This window comes from Labeo rohita, chromosome 21, assembly GCF_022985175.1.
Source record: "Labeo rohita strain BAU-BD-2019 chromosome 21, IGBB_LRoh.1.0, whole genome shotgun sequence".
Lineage (NCBI taxonomy): Eukaryota > Metazoa > Chordata > Actinopteri > Cypriniformes > Cyprinidae > Labeo > Labeo rohita.
Genome location: NC_066889.1, coordinates 21,183,741 through 21,210,581, shown reverse-complemented (window position 1 = coordinate 21,210,581; position 26,841 = coordinate 21,183,741). Strand labels below are relative to the sequence as shown.

The 26,841-nt window shown below is 37.7% G+C and overlaps 1 protein-coding gene across 1 annotated transcript; it reads right to left on the bottom strand.

Moving 5' to 3' along the window:
• Positions 1-1,778: 1,778 nt before the first annotated feature.
• Positions 1,779-25,200, bottom strand: mmp11b (matrix metallopeptidase 11b). The gene is made up of 8 exons (XM_051092420.1): positions 24,919-25,200; positions 14,354-14,649; positions 7,667-7,810; positions 5,495-5,628; positions 4,029-4,267; positions 3,735-3,939; positions 3,395-3,655; positions 1,779-3,287 (listed from the first exon to the last, which is right to left on the bottom strand). The coding sequence occupies exons 1-8, from the start codon at positions 25,021-25,023 to the stop codon at positions 3,160-3,162; spliced, it is 1,512 nt and encodes a 503-aa protein (XP_050948377.1). The 5' UTR covers positions 25,024-25,200; the 3' UTR covers positions 1,779-3,159.
• Positions 25,201-26,841: the final 1,641 nt, after the last annotated feature.

The following is a 26,841-nucleotide window of genomic DNA, read 5'->3' as shown; positions in this document are numbered from 1 at the left end:
TTCTGTTTCAAATCCTGATAACGCAAAGGATCAGGGTTTGCGTTTCGTCCAAAGCAGCTCGACATCTGTAGTTACTAAAGTGAAACTCTACAAAATGTGCTAACTTGGCGAAGGATGGTGCCAACAGATGCTTCACATAAAATGAAACTGAAGTGATGATGTCATCATGTTACAATGTCATTGTGTTACAAATTTGCTCCGTGTGATAGAAGCGGGGGGAAGAGGGGAATTACAGTCTGTAAACAAGCCAAGACAGCAGGACTCTGGATTTGTCTCGGCAGGAGGGCCTACAGAACAGCCGTCTTCTATTTCCACCCCGAAACCTCTGATAGATCATATTAGAACCAGACGTGTGAAGATGGGGTGTGCACACTTCTCTCATATCAGTGTTTCTTCAACTATCAGCACTTTTGGCCCTCATGACTTCATTACAATGTCATTTGCATCACATCCCATATGATGTATTTTGTCTAATAACATAAAATTTCATAACTAGCATTTTATGCATCTTAAATACACAGAAATAATTTTATTTGCACACTTTTTCCTATGTTAAAAAGTAATTATACACTACCAGTCAAAAGTTTTTGAACAGTAAGATTTTTGCATTTATTTGATCCAAAGTACAGTGAAAACAGTAACATTTTGAAATATTTTTACTAATTATTTACATTTACTATTTACATTTTTTTTAAACGTAATTTATTGCTGTGATTTCAAAGCTGAATTTTTAGCATCGTTACTCCAGTCACATGATCCTTCAAAAATCATTCTAATATTCTGATTTGCTGCTCCAAAAAATATTATTATTAATGTAATACATTATACATTATTTATTATTACTATTGTTATGTTGAAAACAATGTATTTTTTTCTGTTTTTATAAATTATATTATACATTTCTTTACCATCACTTTTGATCAATTTAAAGCATCCTTGCTAAATAAAAGTATTAATTTCTATAATAAATGCCGATCTTTGGGTCTTTCAGTTCATCAAAGAATCTTGGAAAAACTTAACTCAACTGTTTTAAATATTGATAATAGTAATAAATGTTTCTTGAACAGCAAATCAGCATATTAGAATGATTTCTGAAGGACCATGTGACCAAGCTTTGGTCACAGGAATAAATTACATTTTAAAATATATTCAAATGGAAAGCAGTTATTTTAAATAGTAAAAATATTTCACAATATTACTGCTTGGTAAGCAGAAGAGGATTCTTTAAAAAACATTAATAATCTTACTGTTCAAAAACTTTTGACTGGTAGTGTAGTTTTACTCTAAATTATGTATAATTATATTTATCTTGATTTTTTACTTTATTTTGTCTCCTTGGTGAGTAAGTATACTAACTTCTGAAAAACTATTTTCCGTGCAAAATTGTTGGTCATCTGTCATCTGAGAGTCATAATTCCTGTAATAAATATTTTAATGTTTTACATTTTTATTTAAAACATAATAGAAAGAAAATATTATAATTAAATATATTTTAAATATTTTTAAATTTTTTAAATGTAAATACATTGTATGATGGATTGAGTTCAATAAGATCTGAGTCAAGGACAAAGATTTAAAAAACAAAATTGCAAAAATAAATGGTGAAGGCACTGTAAATAATTTCAAATACAGCTATAATGTGATCTTATTAAAAAAAATAATCTTTTCAGGCATAAAAGTTAAAGAAACGCACACAAACAAATATTACCAAGAGAAAGTAATTAACATAGATATAGATATTTACATTATTAGGCAGACTACAATAAACAAAGGGAGGCTTTTATTGCAGCTGAAAATATAATACAATTCTTTTTACAAAATATTTACACAGTAAGTTGATTATTAAAAATGAGAAAGAATCGATTACATGACAAATATTATAATAACAGTGAATGAGAAGTGTGCAGTTTCCTTGTATCAAAAGCCATCATTATCATGCTATAAGGATTATATTCCTCATTAGCCACACTATGCAAAAAATTCTATTAGTTAACACGTGAACAGCATCAGTGACCTGCACTGTAAAATATACATTATCACTATTGAAAAACAGGTCTTCATAAGTCCTTTACAGACTTAGGTTAAGCCTAAATGGACGTTCACACCGAACAAAATTAAAAAGTCTACAAAGTTCAGTAAAAAATAGGTAAGTTAATTTTGCTCTGAGAACTATTTTAGGATGCTTTGACAAAGTAAATGTTTACCTCAAGTTGTCGTCACCTACATTTGTACCAAAAGTGCCTCTGAACTAAAACTGCTCATGTAAGTAGATTTGTGCACTTTTAGTTTGGAATATAGGCTTTCAATATTTAGATATTTTTGGCGCATTAAAGGAATGTCCCAGATTTAATAAAAGTTCAATAGCACCTGTGAAAAACTGTCAGTTACTACAGTATTCCCACTACTATGTTTTTGCTTGTTTTTAAAGACAAAATTTTCTTCTATGGTAATCAACAGCACGTCACTAATGGCACAGTATGGTATTCCTAAAAAATGGCTGTTATGTTTTCCTAACACTATGAATACTGCCAAAAATATACAAATAATAAATAAATCAAGTACACAAAATATATACGAAAAATATTTAAGGCCAGAATTTCCTGCTTTTCCTGAGGAATGAGAGCCGTTGTTTTGCAGATGAGAAGATTCAGCTATACTCATTCATTATGTGGTTAAGTGCGCAGATGTAACATCTTGAATAAACAGTATCTGCTTGAAACCACAGAAAAATGTTTGATCCAGTGGTCAGATTTGGAGAATCTGCATATCTGACACTTTACCTGATATAAACAAAAATACTCAACCTAAACTGGTTCAAAGTTAAAGGGACAGTTTACTCAAAAATGAACATTCTGTCATTAATTACTCACCCTCATGTTGTTCCAAACCCGTAAGACCTTGGTTTATCTTCTGAACACAAATTAAGAAACGTAGTAAGTCCATGTGACTTTTTGTGTACTTTATTAAACAGTTTCTTCTGTTCCACGTCAGTCTTCACCATGTTAAGACCGTATGTTAATTAATGACAGAATTTTCATTTTTGGGTGAACTATCCCTTTAAACATGTGGAAACTGCTTGTGGGAGTGCTAGTTGCACTAGGTGCATGACAAAGATCTGCAGTACATTTGGGATAAATTACGTCTAGTTGTACCCGTGACTCATCGGTACAGGGCTGCAGAACAACCGAAGAAATCCATGCCAATATATCGCGGGTATCCCTCCAGCACTCTCACTTCCACTGGGTCGAACTTCCAGTACTGCTTCCCTCTCAAGAAGTGGGCGAAGCCTGTGGAGAAATAAAGAACAAAGAAACACTCAATGACTTCTTCCATAAAGAATAACCTTTGTATTTTCAAAAACATGCAAGAAATAATGTTTCAGTGACAACCGTACCAAATCGGTCCTGGAAAGCGGCGTCAATGTCATTCGGTATGCCCCTCCAGTCCCTCATGCTGCGAGGGTGGGGTGAGTCTACGCGGTTTTCCTTAAGGTTGAATCGCCAGTAGCTTCCTTTTTTGAAGAAGTAGATCTTCTGAGCCTTGTCTTCTCCCCACATGAGGGCCGCCTGGATGTCATTCACCGTTAGACCTAGCCTTCGCACGGAGTCTGGTCCTGTGATCTGCCGCTCGGCATCGAAAACCCAGTAACTCTGGCCTACAGGAAGAACAGTAGAAATCTTACAGACCCAAAACATTTCAAAGGTAGTGTACTTAATTACTTTGAGACATTTTACCTTGGAAGAACCAGATATTTCCAGATTTGTCCTCAAAAGCGGCATCAATGTCGCCTGGGATTCCTCTCCAGTGCCTTGATGCCAATGCAGGATATCCAGTCTGGAGTTTACCACCACGGATCCGCCATACATAACCCGACTTAAAGAAAAACAGCTCGCCTCGGATCATAGATACAGCATCGAAGTCAGTTAGGCAAGCGTCAGGCTGGAAAGATGGAAAATAAGAAGAAAAAAAGATTGAGAAGGATATAGAAGAATCAGATTTTCAAGATCAGAACTGGTCATATAACTCACCACTGTGGTTTCAATCTCATTGGTTTCTGTGACTTTGGGAAATCTCTCCTCCGTCTTTACATTATCCTCAGTGCGTTTGGAGCCATACAAATACTGTATGCCTCGCTTGTCATCTTCACTCAGTTTGAGCGGGTAGGAGAAAGCGTAGAAAGGCGACATCACTGCGCCTGGTGCCATGGAGTGCTGCAACCCTAAAACATGACCGATCTCATGAGCAGCCACCTGGAGGAGGTCAGTGCCTAGTAGAAAGCAAAAGGAAGATAATTAGAAAAAAATATTTCTGATCAAGGGGTTTTTAAAATTACATATAAATCCTCACATAGTTGACGCAGTCATATGTGTTTGTGGAAACCCATTTTTACAACATAAACAAACTAAATAAACAATTCCTGCTGGTCACAAAGTTACAGTAGCCAGTAGCTGGTGACAAGTGACTAACTTTATGAGTGAATTGTTGAGTGATTCAACCTGTTCATTCAAGCAACGATTCTTTCAGGAACAAAACAAGTGACTGGCTTTATGAGTGAATTGTTGAGTGATTCAACCGATTCATTCAAGCACAGATTTTTTTGGAAACAAAACAAGTGACTACCTTTATGAGTGAACTCTTGAGTGATTCAACCAATTCATTTAAGCACCTATTCTTTCAGGAACAAAACAAGTGACTGGCTTTATGAGTGAATCATTGAGTGATTTAACCAATTCATTCAAGCACCAATTCTTTCAAGCAACTGGCTTTATAAGTGAATCATTGAATGATTCAACCAATTCATTCATGCACCGATTCATTTGGGAACAAAAAAAATGGCTGGCTTTAAGAGTGAATCGTTGAGCACTTCAACTGATGTTTCCTTCAAGAACAAAAAAAGGCGACTGACTTTATGAGTGAATCATTGAGCGTTTCAACCGATTCATTCCAGTTCCAATTCTTTCAGGGACAAAATAGGTGACTGGCTCTATGAGTGAATTGTTGAGTGATTAAACCGATTCATTCAAGCCCAGATTCCTTGAGAAACAAAACAAGTGACTGGCTTTATGAGTGAATCATTGAGTGATTCAACCGATTCATTTAAGCACTGGTTTCTTCGGGAACAAAACAAGCGACTGGCTTTATGAGTGAATCGTTGAGCGATTCAGCTGATTTCTTCAAGCACCGATTTCTTCAGGAACAAAACAAGTGACTGACTTTATGAGTGGAAAAGGTCAGAATTGCAAGATAAAAAGTCGCAACTACCTTCTTTATTTTTTTATACGGTGGCGGAAAATTGTGTAATGAACAAATAGTGATAAACTCAGAATTTGTAAAAAAAAAAAAAAAAAAAAAAAAAGTCAAAATTGTGAGATGTAAACGCATAATTACTTGCAACTGCAAGATATAAACTTGCAATTCTGAGAAAAACTCTAAGACATTGTAGCTAAAAAGTCCAAATGTCCAAAACACCAAATGAACCAGTACCCTCACTCACCCATGCTGTTGCCCACTGTCCAAGTCTCATCGTAGTCAAAGTGAATGTCTCCCTCCCGGTAAGTTCGGGGAAAGAAGGCATGAGCCAGAATTCCTCCTGGTCCATCAAAAGGAAGATTGTCTCCATGCCAGTACCTGAATGTGAAACACAGTCTCTCAGACGACAGCATAAAACTAACAATTTCCATTCTCTTATTTCATCAACATGCCTGATGAACTGATCACTGAAAGAATTCTGTAAGCATTTAAGAATTTTATAAATCATTACATAGGATGATTAAACGAGGGTGAGAATAAAGACCTGAACAGAGACATTGCTGTTACCACCATGCAACCGTACCACATTATACCCTACTGTAACTGTCACACCTCAGTAACTTTCCTAACTCTCTTGTCTTTAATGCAATGCCAAATTCCACCCTGGCTGAATGGCACTGAATAAATTGAACCCCAAATTTTCCATTGTGAAAAGTAGAGAGTTTAAATGATGCACAAAGCCCTTCTGGATTGTAGGTCTTTAAACCTGGCAGACCTGAAAGGTTAAAGAAGGCCACTATTCTAGTTAAATCAAACCCACAAATGTCCGGTGCCCTGCTATCCTATTGATGGAATCTCGGATTGAGTCAGAACAAATGAAATTGACATGCCTAGCGCCCCACACTTCACTGAACCTACTCCCAGATGTTTCGCTTCATGCCAGATGGATCTAGATATTTCCCTCTGCTTTGAAGAAAAGCGGTATCCCTCATTAGAGCTTCATACGTGCATATCTCAGAAACACAACAACTGTACATTAGCGCTTCAACAGGAAGCCAAGTTTGAGAGGGACCTCAATTTTCAAAGAAAATGAGGAGAGAAAGCCACTAGCTTCAGCAAAATTTCCTGTTGAAAGAGACATGACATTTATATGGGACTGGCGTGACACATACTGTAAATCAAGCACTTTTCTCCTGCTTCATCATTTTGAGTTTCATGTTTTTGGCCTCCAAACATTTTAAACAATTTGTAGACAGTTTTAGTAGGTTGTATTGTATCTTTCAACATACCTTCGAATTTCCATTCATGTTTAATTTTATTTTATAACTAGTAAGGAAAAAGGAAGAGACAATCGATTTGTCAATTATTTGGATCAAAACCCAGCCCTAAAACAAACAATGTGCAAAATGATAGAGCATGCCACATGTTCAGTGTGGGGAAAACCACTCAAACAGTGCTTTGTACTAATAATGTGCTACCACAAAAGTCATGCTTTTCAACATTAAGGTTCGTTTTTCAAAAAGCAAGGGATTTTGAGCCGCAGTGTTGCATGTCCATATGAAGAACTGAACCACACAGGTGTTCTGAGTTATGACTTTTCTTACGATGGGAATTTAAGAAGTAACACACGTGCATGAATGGACGTGCAGTGTAAATTTTTCGACCTATAATCCTAAACCGACACCCTCTCTAATCTCCAGCTTCTAGAGGAGATGAAAAGCATCTGTGTTTGACTAGTGAAGTGGAAACTTTTCCTCTTTGTGTCAATGAACACACATCTCTCAACTGACAATGTGGTGTTAAAAACCAGGCCAGGGAAATAGTATTTCATCGATAACAAGGAGAATATAAAAGACCAGTCAAAGCATGCTAAACTGAAAATGGCTAAAATGATTTTTTCATTGTAACATTGTTTTTGATAAATCTTGGGATGTAACTTTAAATGGTTAGTTTATCTAAAAATGAAAATTCTGTCATTAATTACTTAACCTCATGTCATTTCAAACCCGTAAAGCGTTCGTTCATCTTAGGAACACAAATTAAGATAATTCTGCACAGACAGCAACGCAACTGACACTTTCAAGGTCCAGAAAGGTAGTAAGTACATAGATAAAATTAAGCTATGAGAATAGTTTTTGTGCGCAAAGAAAACAAAAATAACTTTATTCAACAGTTTCTTCTCTTCCGTGTCATTGTTTCATAAAATCACAGTTGAACCACTGATGTCACATGGACTAATTTATCAATGTCCCTACCACCTTTCTGGGCCTTGAACGTGGCAGTTGCACTGCTGTTTATGCAGGGTCAGAAAGCCCTAATTTGCGTTCCGAAGATGAACAACAGCTTTACGGGTTTGGAATGTCAGTGAGTGATTAATTCTAACACAACAAACAGTAAAAAAAAAAAAATGTTTTACCTGTTGAAGTCAATCATGATATCTGCCCGGCCACTGGTGACCTCAGTAAAGGTGAGAGGGGTGATGTCACTCCAGACCCGCAGTGCCTCTCTCAGCACATATCTGACTTTCTCTAAACTCATCTGCCAAGGGGTCCGCATGATCCTGTAACACGAGCACAAACACTCATAAACGTTCATTCCAGACCACCCATGTGATTTTCATTTGGTCTCTAGTGCATTACCCCAATAATCTACTTTATTTGAACATGTTTGCTACCCTGAACCAAGGGACTGGATCCGAATCTGGCTGTTGTGAAAGACAAGCACAGTCTGAATGGATTAGACACGGTGCCTACTACTACTACTACGCTCTCTGACCATAATAACTGAACACGTGATACTTGATACTGTGACAGTGATGGCACCCCTATCTGGGTTCCCTTAAGTGCATAAGCCTTATAGAAATACATGGAATCATATTTCAAGACTCTTTTGTAACTTGTCATTTAGCATGATCTTAATCCAAAACAATTCAGACTAGTGAGAATTTTAGAGGATTTAAAGGAGAAGTCCACTTCTAAAACAAACATTGACAGATAATGTAATCACCCCTTGTATTCCAAGATGTTCATGTCTTTCGTTCTTCAACCATAAAGAAATTGTTTTTTGAGGGAAGCATTTCATGATTTTTCTCCATATAATGGACTTTTATGGTGCCCTGAGTTTGAACTTCCAAAATGCAGTTTAAATCCCAGGCGAGGAAGAAGGGTCTTATCTAGTGAAACGATCAGTTCTTTTCATAAAAATAATACAATTTATATACTTTTTAATGTCAAATGCTTGTTCAGGGAGAGCAAGACAAGGTGATCGTTTGAGATTAAGAAGTATTTAAATTGTATTTTTTTAATGAAAATAACCGATCGTTTCGCTAGATTCGCAAGATTCTTTTTCGGCTGGGATCGTTTACAATCACATTTGGGATCATTTGAAGCCACATTTGAACTGCATTTTGTAAGTTCAAAAGCAGGGCACCATAGTCTATTATATGGAGAAAAGTCCTGAAATGTTTAACTCAAAAAATATAATTTCTTTACGGCTGAAGAAAAAAAGACATTAACATCTTGGATGACAAGGGGTGAGTACATTATCTGTCAATTTTTGTTCTGGAAGTGGAGTTCTCCTTTAAATCCTCTAAAATTGTCACTAGTGTATTGTGAATTTTTGTTCTGGAAGTGGACTTCTCCTTTAAAGGGATACTTCACCCAAAAATGAAAATTATGTCATCATTTACTCATCCTCATGTCGTTCCAAACCTGTATGACTTTCATTTTCATTTTGAAAAATGTTGGTAACAGTTTTGGTTTCCATTGACTTCCTTATACACTCTTAAAAATAGAGGAGCTTCAAAAGGTTCTAAGTGATGCCATAGAGGAACAATTTTTAGTTCCACAAAGAACCATTCAGTCAAAGGCTCTTTAAAAAACCATCTCTTTCTCACCCTTTTATAATCTGAAGAACCTTCTTTCGCCACAAAGAACCTTTTGTGAAACAGAAAGGTTCTTCAGATGTCAAAGGTTCTTTATGGAACCATTTAGACAAAAAAGGTTCTTCTATGGCATCGTGAAGCACCTTTATTTTTAAGAGTGTATGGAGAGAAATACAATGGAAGTCTATAGTCTATTAAAAATGTAATCTTGTGTGTAAATGATTTTTGGGTGGATTACCTTTTTAATAGCATTTTTCTTAGGTTGCATTTAGACCTTTGACAGTCCTGAGTCCTTTGATTCTTCCCTAAAAAGAAGTTTTAACTGCTTTTTCTGTTCTAAATCATCAGTGTACCCATTTTGAATGCTGTTTATAAATGAAAATGCTACTTTCATCCTTCACAGAATGAGCCCACAGGTTTTAGCTTCTCTCAGATGAAAGACGAGCTACATTATAAAGCTTGCTGAGTGATGAAGGCATGCATGCTTATTTTCACAAGCAGAATCCCCACTGAGCACATTTAAGCTGGTGGACCACAAATCTGTATCATGTTCCACAAAGCATTTCTTAAAAAAAAAAGAACAATAAATTGTCTTAAAGCACCACATCTGAAGTATTGTATAGCTCCCAACCTGCAGTTATAGAACTAGTACTTCTGTGTTGTTTTCATGCTTGGGCACCTTCATGCTTTGGTCGTTATTAGCTCTGTGGGACGGGGATCGCTCTGGGGCTGCATGTTGGAGCCACAAACTGTCTCAGATTGTGGGGCCTCTGCAGTCTGCAAGCCCAGACAGGAGCTATGACAGCAGGAGAGAGCCCAGTGTGGTAGTCTGTGCTTTTAAATGTTATCCTTGTTCGCAGCTCCGAATAGAGAATTCCTTTATATTTGCTGATCTACTATAGCTACTACCACAAAAGAACAGATAAAATGTAAACCAGGTTTAGATTAGTGACTTTTAAAGTGCTAATACAGCAGCCCCAAAAAGGTTTTAGATATTTGTAGTTCAGGGGTTTCCAAACTGGGGTCTAAGGATCCCCAGCAGACCACAACAGGCAAGAGGTTTTTGAGGAAAACATTCCAGGATTTTTCTCCATAGTGAACTTCAATAGGGATCAATGGGTTAAAGGTCCAAATTGCTGTTTCAGTGGAGCTTCAAATACCTCTACATGATCTCAGCTGAGGAATAAGGGTCTTATCTAGTGAAACTATCAGTCACTTTCTAAAAAAAAAAAAAACACAATTGTTTGTCTTGGACTAGCCCTGCGATGCGCATCTACAACTTAATCCATTACGTAATCACGTTGGAAAGGTCATCAGGGATCTCATTTTCTCCCCCAACTTCAAAATCATCGACATCGTTGTTTTATCTTTTTTTTGATAAAGACCATTTGACTTGGTTTGCACGTTCGCTTTGTAAACACTGGGTTGGTACTTCTAATTGTCCTTCCTCACAAATGACCTTTCCAACATGACTACATAATGCGTGAAGTCAAGCTATTGCGAGATGAGCATTTGTGGTTATAAAGTATGTAAATTTGTATTTTTTTTAGAAAATCGTTTTGCTAGATAGGACCCATATTCTTTGGCTGGGATTGTGTAGAGCCCTTTAAAGCTCTTCTGAAGCTGCAATTTGGACCTTCAGCTCCCTGAAAGGAATCCTGGAATGTGTTCCTCAAAAACCTTAATTTCGACTGAAGAAAGAAAGACATGAACATCCTGGATGACATGGGATAGACCTTTAACAAACATTAAAAAAACCTTTCCAATCCCAAACGTCTTAAGTTAAAAAATTAAACACAGTTTGGGGGTCTTAGCAAGTAGCTGCTTTTCTCTAAATGTTTTTCCCACTACCTTTCAGCAGTAACTTCCAACCATCTGGTCCAATGGTGACTTTTAATGGATGAACTTTGTGCACAGGTGTCATTCATCATGTTCCAATGAAGGTGCACTCACGCTTGACTTTTAAGCATACAAAATGACTTTAGACCTCAACCCACTGCACACGTGTGGCATGAAAAACACAGATTTACTTAGGAGTAGTTCACTTCCAGAACAAAAATTTATAGATAATGTACCCACCCCATTATCATCCAAGATGTTCATCCCTTTCTTTTTTTCGGTCGTTAAGAAATTATTTTTTGAGGAAAATTTCAGGAATTATCTCCATATAGTGGACTGTAATGGTGCCCGTGAGTTTGAACATCCAAAATGCAGTTTCAAAGAGCTCTAAACGACCTCGTCCCAGACGAGGAATAAGGGTCTTATCTAGCAAAAAAAAAAAAATGTATACACTTTTTAACCTCAAATGTCTAGCTCTGCGATGTGCATGCGCACTCTGCGTAATCCGGGTCAATACAGTTAGGGTATGTCGAAAAACTCCCATCTCACTTCAAAATTATCCTACATCACTGTTTTACCTTTTTTAATAAAAAACCTTCCTTGCATGTTCACTGCAAAGTAAGAAAATGAGATGGGAGTTTTTTGCCATACCCTAATTGTATTGACCCGGATTACGGAGTATGCATGCGCATGGCAGAGCTAGACAAGACGAGCATTTGAGGTTAAAAAGTATATCAGTTTTTATTTTTTTAGAAAATAGCCAATTGTTTCGCTAGATAAGACCCTTATTCCTCGGCTGGGATCCTTTAGAGCCCTTTGAAGCTGCATTTAAACTGCATTTTGAACATTCAAACTCGCAGGCACCATTAAAGCCACTATATGGAGATAATTCCTAAAATGTTTTTCTTAAAAAACATAATTTCTTAACGACTGAAGAAAGAAAGACATAAACATCTTGGATGACAATGGGATGAGTACATTATCTGTACATTTTTGTTCTGGAAGTAAACTACTTCTTTAAGGTTATGTAGACTCATTAAAGAAACTGAACTGACTGTATGGTGGGAGTAGGATGGGGGGTTGGTGTTTTTGAGTTCATTTTGCACATGTACAGTCCATCATTAAGTGAGGGGACAAATTACAGAGGACAGCGAGGTGTTATAGCCCATAAATAATCTTCAGAGACGTGAGTCACGACAGCTTATAGTGGCACAGCATTAGAATGCTGCTGACTGGGGTTTGCTGGGGATAAAGTATGTGCTTTTTTTTGCTGATGTCTTGACATCAGATTCTGATGAGGCAGCACATATTATACAAACCTAGCACATATTAAGTGAGCATTAATTGCACTAATTAAAAGATGATAGACAGATTAATAGATTTTTTCAGTTCTGACTTCTGTTTTTACAGAATGCAGACACAAAGACTAATTCTGCCCTACAGCAATGTGGCTTGATTCAGATGGAGAATTTATAGGCTGTAATATTTTATGGGAGGGACCATAAATCAGTGGTTGTACGGCTGGTTTTCTTTGTCTGGATCCTCATCTCACCCCCCGCTGAGCACTGAAGAGAAAACTAGATCCATTTGGGCTCCGCGCCCATAACACACATGAGTGCTCTGAAATGTAACATCTTCTCCTGGTCAGGTCGCGACCTCACTGACTCTGATTACAGAGAGCCCTATGTCTGGTGGGAACCGTCTTTGACAAAGATGTATGAGGAAAATCAGTCAAAACATGAAGTGGTGAGCAGACAACAACAATAGTAAAGTCATCATGTCAATCAAAAAAGCTTCTTAAAGGAGAAGTTCACTTCCAGAACAAAATTTACAGATAATGTACTCACCCCCTTGTCATCCAAAATATTCATGTCTTTCTTTCTTCAGTCGTAAAGAAATTATATTTTTTAAGGAAAACATTTTTCTCCATATAATGGACTTTGATGGTGCCCCGAGTTTGAACTTTCAAAAATGCAGTTTAAATGCGTCTTCAAACGATCCCAAATGCGGTTGTAAACGATCCCAGCCGAAGGAGAAGGATCTTATCTAGCAAAACAATTTAAATACTTTTTAACCTCAAACGCTCACCTTGTCTTGCTCTGCATAAACTCTGTGTATTCTGGTTCAAGACAGGGGATGTCAAAAAACTCTCCCTCAACTTCAAAAATCATTTCATCCTTCATCGCTACAGAAGTACCGACCCAGTCTTTGCAAAGGGAACGTGCAAAGATCAAACACCCTTAACAAAAAAGGTAAAACAGCAATGTAGGACAATTTTGAAGTTGAGGGGGAACATGAGATGGGAGTTTTTCGACTTACCCTAACTGTATTGAACCGGAAAAAAACTGAGTTCAGGCAGAGCAAGACGAGCGTTTGACATTAAAAAGTATATAAATTGTATTTTTTTTTATTGAAAATAGCTTCGCTAGATAAGACTGGGATCATTTACAACTGCATTTGGGATCGTTTGAAGCCGCATTTAAACTGCATTTTGGAAGTTCAAACTCGGGGCACCACTGAAGTCCACTATATGTAGAAAAATCCTGAAATGTCTTCCTCAAAAAACATAATTTCTTTACGACTAAAGAATCCCTTGGATGAGAAGGGGGTGAGTACATTATCTGTCATTTTTTGTTCTCGAAGTGAACTTCTCCTTTAAAGGGACAGTTCACTCAAAAATGAAAACTCTGTCATCATTTACTCACCCTCATATTGTTCCAAAACTGTGTAACACAAAAACTGAGACATTTTCAAAATATGTTCTTTATAGAAAGTTATACAGGTTTGAAATGACGAGGTAGACATATGATGACATATTTGTCATTTTGGGTGAACTATCCCTTTAAAACCAATGAAATTCTGGTCGACTTGAAGTAGCGCCTATGTGTGTGTTTAAGAAAATGATTTACTGTTTTAAATCAAAGGGGGCTTGATACATATTTCTCGCTGTGCTCTGGAGCCACACAGTCCCCGGTCTGAGACAGTTTACTGCTTCTAATTAAGTGGGTGTAATAGTGGAAAGAGTGTGTGGTCTATTTTAGAACAGATAACAGCTATAAGAAATCTGAGAAGATAAAGAAAGAAGCATTAGAAACAAGTATTTCCTGTGTGGCTTTGGAAAAAGACCTGCAATGTTTCATTTAACACAGTCTTTAATAAGAAAAACCCCTTAATATATAGATTCAGTCAAATGTGTTGACTGGGAGCTAGGATACTTATAAAAATAAGCTATATCATTGCCTCCGTGTGGCCTTTTGTTGTGCAAGGCTCAAAATAGTGCCTTGGCAATGCATCAAAGTCTCCCATTTAATGTTTAATTCTCATTAATCATCTCATTAAGTGTAGACACAGCAACCAGATACAACCGCATACAAGTCTTACTTGTACGTGAGGTCTGTTTTGTCCCAGCGTCCTCCGAACAAATCAAAGCGTTTTTGGCGCTGACGACCCCCAAGCAAGCCTCCTTTGTGGGTTGAGTAATTAAGGACGCTCCCTTCCTTCTGCGAGTGGTAGTCTGGGACTCCACAGCGAGGCCTGTTCCAGAACTCAGTTTCATTTTTGGGAAGAGTCGAGTGTGGGTGCACTCTTTTATTGCCAGAGTCTTCACTGGTGTCCTGAGTGTGATGAAATCGGCCTCTCTTCTTTAGGCCATGATGATGGGTCTTTTGAGGCCAGTCCTGTCAACACACATTGACATAAGCTGTCAATCAAATGTACATTTGTCCAGAAATGGCTTAATTTAGATGCTGTTAATTAGTTATTTGAATGCTAGGGTATAAAAAACAATTAAAGCTGAATAGAAATGTAAAAAAAAAAAAAACTTAAACTGAAATATAATATTAATAAATACTACAAATAATGCTAAAATAACACTAGATTCTAGATAGGGCATTGCTAGGGTGTTCTGGTTGGACAAACAAGAAAATGAAGGTGTAAACATGTCTAAACTGGCAATGAAATTAACGAAATTAAAGTTGTGCAACAGTTTGGTCTTACGTTACTGATAATTCGCAAGAAGCATTATCACAGTCAATTTCCTTACCCAAATTTCAAGGAAATGGTTCTGTTAATGGACTGGGAGGTTAGCTGCCTGGAGGGAAAAGTCAGATTGCCTCAATTTCTCTCCTTCCCCGAACCTCATTGCATTTCTCTACTCCAGCTGTGCGGGTTTAGAAACCTCTTTCTCGCCCTTTTTCCTTCTCTATACCTCCTTCTTTCTCTCTAATTTGCACTTGGTTAAGAGGCCAGGGGTGGTATGGGGTGAACTATTTCTTTTAAATGCTTTTAAAAATCCTTCCGCCTCTCGTAGCCATAGGGAGTCATTTAAAAGCTGTAATTTAAGCCCAAGCTATATTTAGACAGCCATAAAACATTTAGAAATATAAAGCAGGAAGTCTGAAAAGAAAAAAGTCACTTAAGTGTTACTTTATCATTGAAAGCAGGTAGGACCAACTATGTTGATGTATGACGGACTAAAGCGAGTGGCTTTAGAGTAATGGTGTGTGCACACCAAAAGTGAATTTAATTATTCGCGGGAGTAGATTACATACAAAGTCAATGCAAAGATGTGAATAGAGGGTTTGCACTTGCGTCACGATTTGGTCAGTTACCCGGATACGTGGCAAGGTTGGCGATACTCAGATGTAAACAAAAGCATGGATTGCACGGTTAATGTACTACTACATTTTTTGTTCTGCTAATTTATGCTGTCTAAACCACAGAAAAAGCTGCTAAATCATATAGAGTATGACTTAGTAAGCAGGAAAGGGTGCAATATTTTAAGTTAAAAGGTGGTAAAGATACATACGAGCAGTATTAATTAAGATATTAGCCTAATATTTCACCTACCTGACCAGAAATGATAAAAACAAACATGAATGTTGTCAGGATTTTTGTACTGGAAATCCTGATTCAGTTTGGCCAACCACAAATGCCTTTTGTTCCTCAGACTGTTTTTTTGCACTCTTCTCCTTGATTTGATATAACTTTTGGCAGTCTATAGTGCTCTAAATGTTTTTCCTGGTCTTTTTAATAGGTCTATTAGTACAGCCCAAAACATGACAATAATTGACCATTTTCAGCAGCAATAATTAGCAAAATATGCGAGTTCCGTTGTGTTCATTGGCATTGTTTACATTCAGTACTGTGTCAACATTATGACACTCTTAAACACGATTTATCTGTAGCGTAATTCTGAGCCTCTTGGCTTTCTATAATATATAGACGCGAATTCAAGATGAGTGACGCGAAAAAATCCTGCAAATAATCTAGTGTGATAACACAATGCGAATATTTGCTTTGCTTTTGGTGTGCACACACACCATAAAAATGAGTGGCCATTTTCTTGAGGTTTTTTAGACAAACAGCAATTCTTGTGACCACAACGAATGATGAGTGACATGACATTGTATAAGCCTCTCCGCTTTACAATCTAATTGGTTCAAAATCAAGTTTAGCATATAACACTGCAGTGATGACATTTTTTTTGTAGGCTTACCCTGAAAGTTAGCATCACCAAAAACAAGCACTGTGACCAACAAAAGTATAGAGGGCTTTCACGACACGTCATCAGTCGGCTAAATTGGTGGCACTGAATGTAAACAATGCCACTGAACCTGAAAATGGTCAATTATTGTCATGTTCTGGGCTCTACTAATCGGTCGGACCAGGAGAAAAAAATTGAGGACTACAGACTGCCAAAAGTTATACCAAATCAAGGAGAAGGAACAAAAGGCATTTGTAGTTGTCCAGACCAAACCAGGATCCAAGAATCTTTACAACGTTCGTGTTTGTTCTTATCATTTCCAGTCAGGTAGGTGAAATATTAGGCTAATGTCTTAAAGGGATAGTTTACCCAAAAATGAAAATTAGCCCATTATTTACTCACCTTCCAGGCATCTTAGGTGTATATGACTTCCTTCTTTTAGACGATTCCATTCGGAGTTATATTAAAAATGATCCTGGCACTTCCAAGCTCTATCATGGCAATAGGTGGGTGTTTCTCTTCAACAGTGCATCCATCCATAATAAAAAGTACCTCTAAAATGCAATAATCATTTTAATATAGCTTGTGCTCACTGGTCGTACACGGAAGCTCCTCCAGACGGATGATGCAGGACGTCAGCGTTGCGCATGTGCCTGTGAGTCTCGTGAAAACCAACGTTTGTTTACAGGAGCAAAGGAAGCAAAGTTTCCTTACTTTCCCAAAGGAAAACCAGTCCCTTCTTAGCATGCGCAACACCGACGTATCACGTCATCCGCCCGGAACGCACTTCCGTGTACAACAGTGAGCGCAAGCTAGATTAAAGTGATTATTACATTTTAGATATGGATATTTTTCTTACCAAAAAGCATCGATGTGCTGCAGAAGGCCTTTATTCACCCTCTGGACCCGTGTGAGGCACTTTTTATTATGGATGGATGCACTTAATTGGACTTGTTTTGGACTGATGAAGAGAAACACCCATCTATGCCATTCTAAAGCCTGGAAGTGCCAGGATAATTTTTAATATAACTCCGATTAAATTCGTCTTAAAGAAGGAAGTCATATACACCTAGAATGCCTGGAGGGTGAATAAATAATGGGCTAATTTTTATTTTTGGGTGAACTAACCCTTTCATTAATATTGCTTGTACATATCTTTACTACCTATAAACTTTAGTTTGTCAAAATATTGCACACCTTTCCTGCTTACTAAGTCCTTCTGTATATGATTTAGCAGCTTCCACACACTTTTTTCCCATGGTTTAGACAGCATAAATTAGCAGAACAACATATTCAGTAGTACATTAACCGTGCAATCCATCCTGTCGTTTACATCCGAGTATCTCCAATATGGCCGAGCAACTGACCAAATAGTGACGTAAGTCCAAACCCTCTGTATGATTCTTATACGTTTTTGTACATCATGATAATCTTCACAAGCCTAAATTCAGTCGCTAGAAGTAAAAAGCTAACAGCTATAAAACTAAGTGCTAAAATGCTAACTTGTTTCTGGGTTTTGGCCTACAAAAATAAGTCATCGCTGCAGCAAACATCAAATATCATCAGCTACAAACAAACATCCAGCGCGGACAGACAAATTGCTTTTTGCTGGCAACTTGTTGCATAGCAATTGGTGTAACTCAAGACAAATTCTAACAAATATAAGAAAAAACAACCAAATATTTGTGGGCAAGTCGAGACGTAGTACTTTAGTAAAAATCCACTGACATGTGAACTTGATAGCGTTGCTAAAACATGACCCCACACCCCCGGCAATGAGGAACCGCACAAATTCCACAGATAGAAGTGAAGAATTCTCTGCGCTTTATCTACTCTCAGTTTGTTTCTCTCAAATCTGCTGAGTGCGCATGGACTTTCCACGGGCTGAGCCATCATTAAATGGTCATACATGTTGAAAGCATGTAATTTAAGCAGTCTCTAAACAACCTGGAGACAGGCAGGTTTTTTGTACAACAGTCAAGATTGTTTATTGTAGAGCAGTGGAACCTCTCAGCGATGACAAACTGGCCTCGAGTCTACTTAGGGAGCGACGGAGGTGGAAGAAAAACACCCGGGTGTCTCAGGTTCAGCTGGAGTCAAGGGTTAAAGGTTAAAGCCTAAATCAACAAAACAGACCCCTTGGGCCAAAGTAAACACACATACTCCCATTTCAAACCAAAACTTACTTTTCCTCTTCTAAAACATTTAATAGATTAATTCTGTATAACCAACACACAATTTCTTATACAGTAGTTTCGGGTTTAATTTTTTTAAAAATGTTTTTTGAAAAAAAGTCTCTTTTGCTCACCAAAGCTGCAAATATTTGATCAAAAATATAGTAATGACATATTATTTCAATTTAAAATATATATATTAAATATTACTCCAGTCTTCAATATCACATGATCCTTTAGAAATCATCCTAATATGCTGATTTAGTGCACAAGAAACATTTCTTATTCTTCTCACAGTTGAAAACAGATGAACTGCTTATTATTTTTGTGGAAAGTAGTTACATTTAATAAAATCCTACTGACCCCAAACTTTTGACATAAAGTGTACATACACAAAAAACTTTGCACATTAAAAAAAATCAACCGACCTACTTTTGTAACCACATTTCGTAATATGCAGTCAGTATTTTATAAGAGGTGGAGGTGCCAAGTGCAAACAAGACAGCTCAGGTTGCTGATGTAATAGTACGTAAGTGCATATTAGCAGCTGAAACTGCTATAAGCATAGAGTCAAAGCCAAGTCTCGAAAGAAACAGACAAAAGATCATTATTTTCTAAACAACCAACCCAACTATTAATCTATCATTAGATCCTGTGAAATGCTGATCCATAATTGTGGTGACTCTAAGAGCTAAATTAAACTGAACTGTGCTAAGAAATGTTTGCTTGTAATATTAGTTAGCAACAACGTTAACCTTAACACGCACATGTCTCATTTTAACAAAAGCCCAAATCAAAGAACCTTTTCTTAACCAGACATTCCTCAAGCCTGGGCATATTTTACAGCATCCACCTGCATGTAGTGAAACATGTGAAAATGGAAGTCCATTCAGAGACCCACTGGAACGTCTCCACACGTGTTCCATATAAAACAAAAGTCTCTTTTTCCAAACCTCATCATGTTGTGCAAATTTTTGACATTTTTATGATACCTTCCTGACAGATATATGCCTCTCGTCAGCTGAGAAACAAAAACAACTGGGAATTATTTTACCTTAAGCATTCAGACATCAGGCATTTTTGCCTGTGGGAAAATCTACTAAACAGTACAGAAGAACTATTAGTTTTAATGCCTACGTTTATAATATAAAATATCCAACATTTGGAATATAAAAGGAAGAAATGGGAATGGAAGAAACATGTGCATCTGTAGGTCAATAGGTCAGTGGGTAAAAACATGATATAGTATGTTATGCTGAAACAGAACACAGAGAGCGAGAAGGCTTAGGGGGAAATCCAGAAGAAAAGAGCTGACATGTCAGTGCAAGAAGAAAGTTTGGAAAGAGTTGGAGTGCCTGGCATCATGCCATCTCCATAGGGTTTCTGAGGATAACCTCTTTGTTGGCAGCCAAATCTTTCTCTCTGGGGCATCCAGATGATGTCAGATCACTTACATTCATCAGCACAGCCGGCATCAAGAGCGAAGCATTGTGCGTTTCCAAAATACACCCAAAATGACTTTTCTACATTTGGATGACTGTTTACTACTGACTCAGCAAGCCATAGAAATATAGCCAAGAGGACTTCCTACCATCCTGCTTTTCTGGCTTGGCTTTTTATTTCTAGTGCAACTCTGATCCAAACATCCTGGCTGCATGGGTCTCATTGTCTCTCTAAAGCATGCCTTTGTCGAGAGAAAAATTACAAACAAGAAATTCCAGTCTGTTACATAGACATTTTCTGGCACATTAAAGTAGGCCACAACTAGAGATAATGAATGAACATGCCAGAGGAAATCGGACTAGGGTAAATATTTATCCTCGAAAACCTCCAGAGACCTGCATGCTTTTGGGTTGTATACACAAGTGATTACACTGAAAGGAAGATTGTTTAGTGGGAAAATCATGTTGATGGAAGATGTTCATGTAGAAAGTGTGCAGTGCATCCAAGGTAGACCATTAGTGTCTAAATCGAAGTCTTTCTTTTAATAGTTTCTACTTGTTCCAGCTGAAAGAGAAAGAAGTGACAAAAAGCCAGAATCACCATGAAAGTCAAGTGCACCGTAACGTTTGATGCATTGCCAGGAACAGTGAACTTGAAATAAAGGTATTTCAAGCTAGTTCTTTTGTCTCCTAATTTCTGTAGAGATAGGAAACAGCTGTTGAGAGTTTTTAGATCTAAAGGTCAGGTGACTGGAAAAATGGTGGTTTGAATCAGAACCAGGTATGTCAGGGTTTTTGGTGTCAGTCATGCTTTCGTTTGTGCCTACAGGCAAGAAACCTAAACCAAACAGCTCCACAGGTGGCGGGGTACAACTCACACTGACCTCATACGCTCTACCCAGTCTAAGCCTGTGTGTCCTTTGCTTTCATATGTTGACATTTGGTCATAAGGATAACCAGTACTGAATAACTGGTGCTGATTAACAAGGGTGCCTAGAATGGGTAAGAAAATCTGTTCCCTTCCTCCTTCTATAATTTACATAGGAAACATGCTGGCTTACTGGAATTGTGCACAATTCAGAGTTTAATTGAAAATGCATTTTGAATTCCAGTTTTATGAATTCCAATTAAAAATCTAATGTAATTTAAAGACAGACAGATGGATGCATAGAATGTCAGACAGGTAGATGTATAGAATTATGGATGGATGATGGAAAGAAAAATAGATGCATAGAAGGGTAAATACAGAGATAGATAGAAGCATAGATAGAATGATGGATGGATGGGTGGAAAGAAAGACGGATAAAATGGCAGATAGATGGGTAGGTAGATGTATAGAACGATGGATGCATGGATGGATGGATAGAATGATGGGTGGGTGGGTGGATGGATGAAAAGAAAGACGGGAAAAATGGCAGATAGATGGATAAGTAGATGCAGAATGATGGATGGATGAATGGAAAGAAAGATGGATAAAATGGCAGATAGATGGATAAGTAGATGCATAAAACGATGGATGGATGGATGGATGGATGTATGGATGGATGGAAAGAAAGACGGGAAAATGGCAGATAGATGGATAAGTAGATGCAGAATGATGGATGGATGGAGAGAAAGATGGATAAAATGGCAGATAGTTGGATAAGTAGATGCATAGAATGATGGATGGATGGATGGGTACAATGGCAGATAGATGGACAGGTAGATGCATAGATCAATGAATGGATGGATAGGCAGATGCATAGAATGAGGTATGGATGGAGGGGTGGGTGTAAAGAAAGACAGATGCTTAAAAGGGTAATTGAAATGAATGATGGATGATGGATGATGGATGGATGGAAAGACGGACAAAATGGCAGATAGTTGGATAGGTAGATACATAGAACGATGGATGGATGGAAAGAAAGAAAGAAAGAGATGCACAGAAGAGTAAATAGATCATAGAACAGAATAATAATGGGATGGTGGAAAGAAAGACTGATAAAATGGCAGATAGATTAATAAGTAGATACACAGAACGATGGATGGATGGATAGATGGATGGATGGATAGTAGATCAACAGATGGATGGGTAGATGCATAGAATGATGGATGGATGGATGGGTAGTAGGTTGATAGATGGATACATAGATGCATAGAATGATGGATGGATGGAAAGAAAGACAGATGCATAGAAAGGTAATTGATGCATAGAATGATGGATGGATGGATGGATGGATGAATAGATGGAAAGAAAAAGAAAGAAAGAAAAAGAAAAAGAAAGAAAGAGAAAGAAAGATGGATAAAATGGTAGATAGATGGATAGGTATATGCATGGAACGATGGATGGATGGATTAATGGGTGGGTGGATTATGGATAGATGCATAGAACAGCAGATAGACGGATGGATAGGTGGATGATGGATAGACGCATAGAACAGTAGATGGATGGATAAATGGATGATGGATGGACAGTTGCATAGATAGGTTATTAGATGAATAGATGCATAGATAGAATGATGGATGATGGATGGATGGATGGATGGATGGAAAGAAGACAGAATCATATAAGGGTAAATAGATGCATAGAACGATGGATGGATGATTGGAAAGAGAGATTAATAAAACGGTAGATAGATGGACAGGTAGATGCATAAAATGATGCATGGGTGGATGTTGGTTAGATGCATAGAACAGCTGATAGACAGATGGATGGATGGATGGATGGATGGATGCATAGATAGATTTCAAAGTTAATTTTAAAATTAATTTAAAAAAAATGTCCCCAACCCTGTGGATTGCACATTAGCCATGTTCAGTTAGTATGTTGATTGAGTTATTTAATGTTTTGGCAGTCTTAATGGAGCTTATGATGTGTGAACAATGCCTTAAAGAAGGACACCAGCTTTGTTTTTCTCAGAGGGGTCAACAAATGCAGTGGTTGCTATCTGGATCCTTCCATTTTCCCCTCTGTCAGCAAACATGGGGTTTGTTATCCTGCTCAGCGTGCCAGATGACTTGCCCCTGCCTGCATAATCTCCTGCTCAGGCTTTGTCAACATTCAAGAACAAATTGACAGCACATGCTCCGCATCAGTGCTGCCTCCCTACATTCAAACATGTACACAGTTTGACTTTAAAAACGTCTGGAGTTGGTTTGATCGCAGGTGCCATTCCTGTTTGATTGGCAAAGTGGGTCAAGGCAAACATACAATAAAATTAAGCAGCTCTTTAAAGCCAGATGCTTTTGACAGCATGTAATGTTTCATTGTCATCTTGTGGTAATGCTTTGTGTGCCTATGGCTATTCAGCATTCTAAAAAGGTGGACAAAGACAGTGTTCAGTTGTTCTTTACCCTGCTACAACTACTCATTTCAGCTCTTTTATTCACAGATATGTGTTTTTTATGCCTAATATTTTCCCTGGCAAAATCTCTGTATGGATCTTTGCCAACTAGGTTAGAACAGCCATCTGTAGTTCTTCTTTGTCCACTTCCTCTAAGCCTTACAAGCCCTCTCTTTCTTCGTGCAGAACAAAGTTCTTACAGCCAGATTTTAGTTCTTAAACCATTGTTTTTTTCCAAAACCAATTCAACATAAAGAGCTGGGTGGATTCAACAAAATAACATTGAGCTATATGAATTGAAAAACTTGATAATAATTCATCCCGTCTACCAAAATGCCTTCATATGGTTGTTTCTGACGGCAACAGTTAACACGTGCTTGATATTCCAGTGAAAACACTGTGTGGGAAGTTCAATTATGAGAAAATTATTTTATTAATTTTGAATGTTAATTTTCTACATAATATTCTCAACCTGTAATTCAATTTTTATCCTCCTTTTTCTTCCCATAATATTGAAGCCATTTGTAAATTCCTGTCTCATCCACATCCAGCTATTTTTAGCTGTACAAAACAGCTTGTTTTGCTGATTGATATTGCAAGTTGGTGTGTCTTACGGTATTATTTTAATGTATTATCTTAATTATGAGCACACTGTTTTGTGGTGCAAACTGTTTTACAGTTTACTGCACGTTGTTATTCTTATTATTTTCATATAGTGCTAATAAACCGGAAGTCTCACCCATAGGTTTACTTTCGCGATAAAATTTGATACAGAAATATGCATGGTTTCACTAATTATTTGCTTAGCAATCGCTAAAGTTGACTAGAAATTGTTTTAGATCATTAGAAAGTATGTTACTGTATTTTTGGAAGCCTGTTTGAAACTAAGCCTGCCTTCGCACTATTATATACAAAACACTGCCGTTCACTTACTAGGCAGCAATGCAGGTGCCTTTTCAGACTCACTGACCCAAACACATACCTGGAATAAAAAACACCCAACCTTCTATAGTATGTCCCACCCCCTAAACAACTGCAAACATACTGAACGTGAACTACACTTTTTTGCTCTTTCAAAACAAACGAAACTCTTAGATATGATGTCTAAATTACAAATCTACAGTTGCCACACATTTCACTGATGCAGATGTAAATGATCTCTCTGCTCGTCAGAGTTATTGCTTTCTTTATATACACGCGTTTTGTTTATTCTAGTAGCATATCTTGTGTAGATGCCTGTGCAACAGGTGAATGGCAACGAATTGATAGTAATAAATCGTGCAAGTTGCATTCAGATTTGAAATTCATCGCTTGTTAATTGTGCCAGTTTTTATATTTTATAGTCCTTCTATTTCGGTAAAAAAAGGCTTATATGTTAGTATTTGCGTGGATTTAAATAACTAGTTTATATTATTTGTGTATGCATTTGCTTAACAAAACAAGTCTGAAATACTTTCTGAAATCTTTATTTCATGTTATAGTTACCTTTCTAGTTGGGTAAAATGTTTTTAAAATCACTTACCGTTGGAGGTTTGTACCTGTGGCTGTTTCCGTCTGGTACCGGTAGGGAATGAATGCACACTATGCAGTATAAGACCGCAGCGAGAAGCTGTGCAGATCGCATCATCCTGATCGGATTCAGAGCAACAAGCACCACCTGCGCGCCGGGCACTTTACTATACGAGCGTAAGGGGAGGCGGGGAGAGAGTGTGCGCCTGTCTGTCGAGCTTTACTCTGACCAAGTGCAGACTAGCCGAGGGATTTTATACTCTCTGATTTCTTTGTTCTCTTTTCTTCAAATTACACTTTTCTTTCAGGGGCTGGAGTGGCAAGTTCACCGGCAATCACGTGATCCAGCCCTCCATTCCTCTGGCGCGCTCCGCCGCGAGAGGGGCGACGGTGGGTAGAGAGCAGGATTGGTTTTCAGTGATGTGGGTTAGGAGAGGTTTAGATAGTAAGTGTCCTGTCGAAGAGTTGGATGAGGTAATTATATGCTGTTGACATTTTGTCATTTGCTGTATTGACGAAGTGTCTGCCTGCTAGTGTTTATCATTTTTGATGTGCACCTGTTACATTTAACTCTCATGTTCTTTACCGCAGTAAAGATAGTTTGCGGTTTGATATTCGGATTTCTTTTGGCTATAAATACACAACGCGCTGTCATAAACATGCAAATAATCCCGAATGTGGTTCTCCATGATTTGTGAATTCTGGTGATGATGTGCCTTTTGGCCGAAATTTTATTTTATTTTTTCGACTCTTAATTTTATAATGCTTATAGCCCCGAAAGTTGGAAACTTAGCAGACTGAAACCAGTGTCATGTGAACCAGCTTGATCTGTGAATTTTTTCACAGCAAAGCTCTTGTCCGTAACCCCCTTGGTAAGTCCGCTATAGTAAGGAATGTGAAAAATATGCGCTCTTCATGTTTAACGTATTTTGCCATTAAACACGCAGACTGCTCAAATACAAAAACATTGTTTTTAAGTCAAACTCGATTTGTGAAAACTTTCACAATCGCTATTTATTGCGTAACAGTGTTCCTAATGCTCTGTTCTCTTTTTCTTCTATCAGTACTGGTCAGCTGACCCTTCCCTGAGTCACTAACATCACTATTCTGATCTGTGAAAACTTTCACAGTTCAGTACTGGTCAGCTGACCCTTCCCTGAGTCATATTATTCACTATTCTGATCTGTGAAAACTTTCACAGTTCAGTACTGGTCAGTTGACCCTTCCCTGAGTCATATTATTCACTATTCTGATCTGTGAAAACTTTCACAGTTCAGTACTGGTCAGCTGACCCTTCCCTGAGTCACTAACATCACTATTCTGATCTGTGAAAACTTTCACAGTTCAGTACTGGTCAGCTGACCCTTCCCTGAGTCATATTATTCACTATTCTGATCTGTGAAAACTTTCACAGTTCAGTACTGGTCAGCTGACCCTTCCCTGAGTCATATTATTCACTATTCTGATCTGTGAAAACTTTCACAGTTCAGTACTGGTCAGTTGACCCTTCCCTGAGTCATATTATTCACTATTCTGATCTGTGAAAACTTTCACAGTTCAGTACTGGTCAGCTGACCCTTCCCTGAGTCACTAACATCACTATTCTGATCTGTGAAAACTTTCACAGTTCAGTTCTGGTCAGCTGACCCTTCCCTGAGTCATATTATTCACTATTCTGATCTGTGAAAACTTTCACAGTTCAGTATTGGTCAGCTGACCCTTTCCTGGGTCACTAACATCACTATTCTGATCTGTGAAAACTTTCACAGTTCAGTACTGGTCAGCTGACCCTTCCCTGAGTCACTAACATCACTATTCTGATCTGTGAAAACTTTCACAGTTCAGTACTGGTCAGCTGACCCTTTCCTGAGTCACTAACATCACTATTCTGATCTGTGAAAACTTTCACAGTTCAGTACTGGTCAGCTGACCCTTT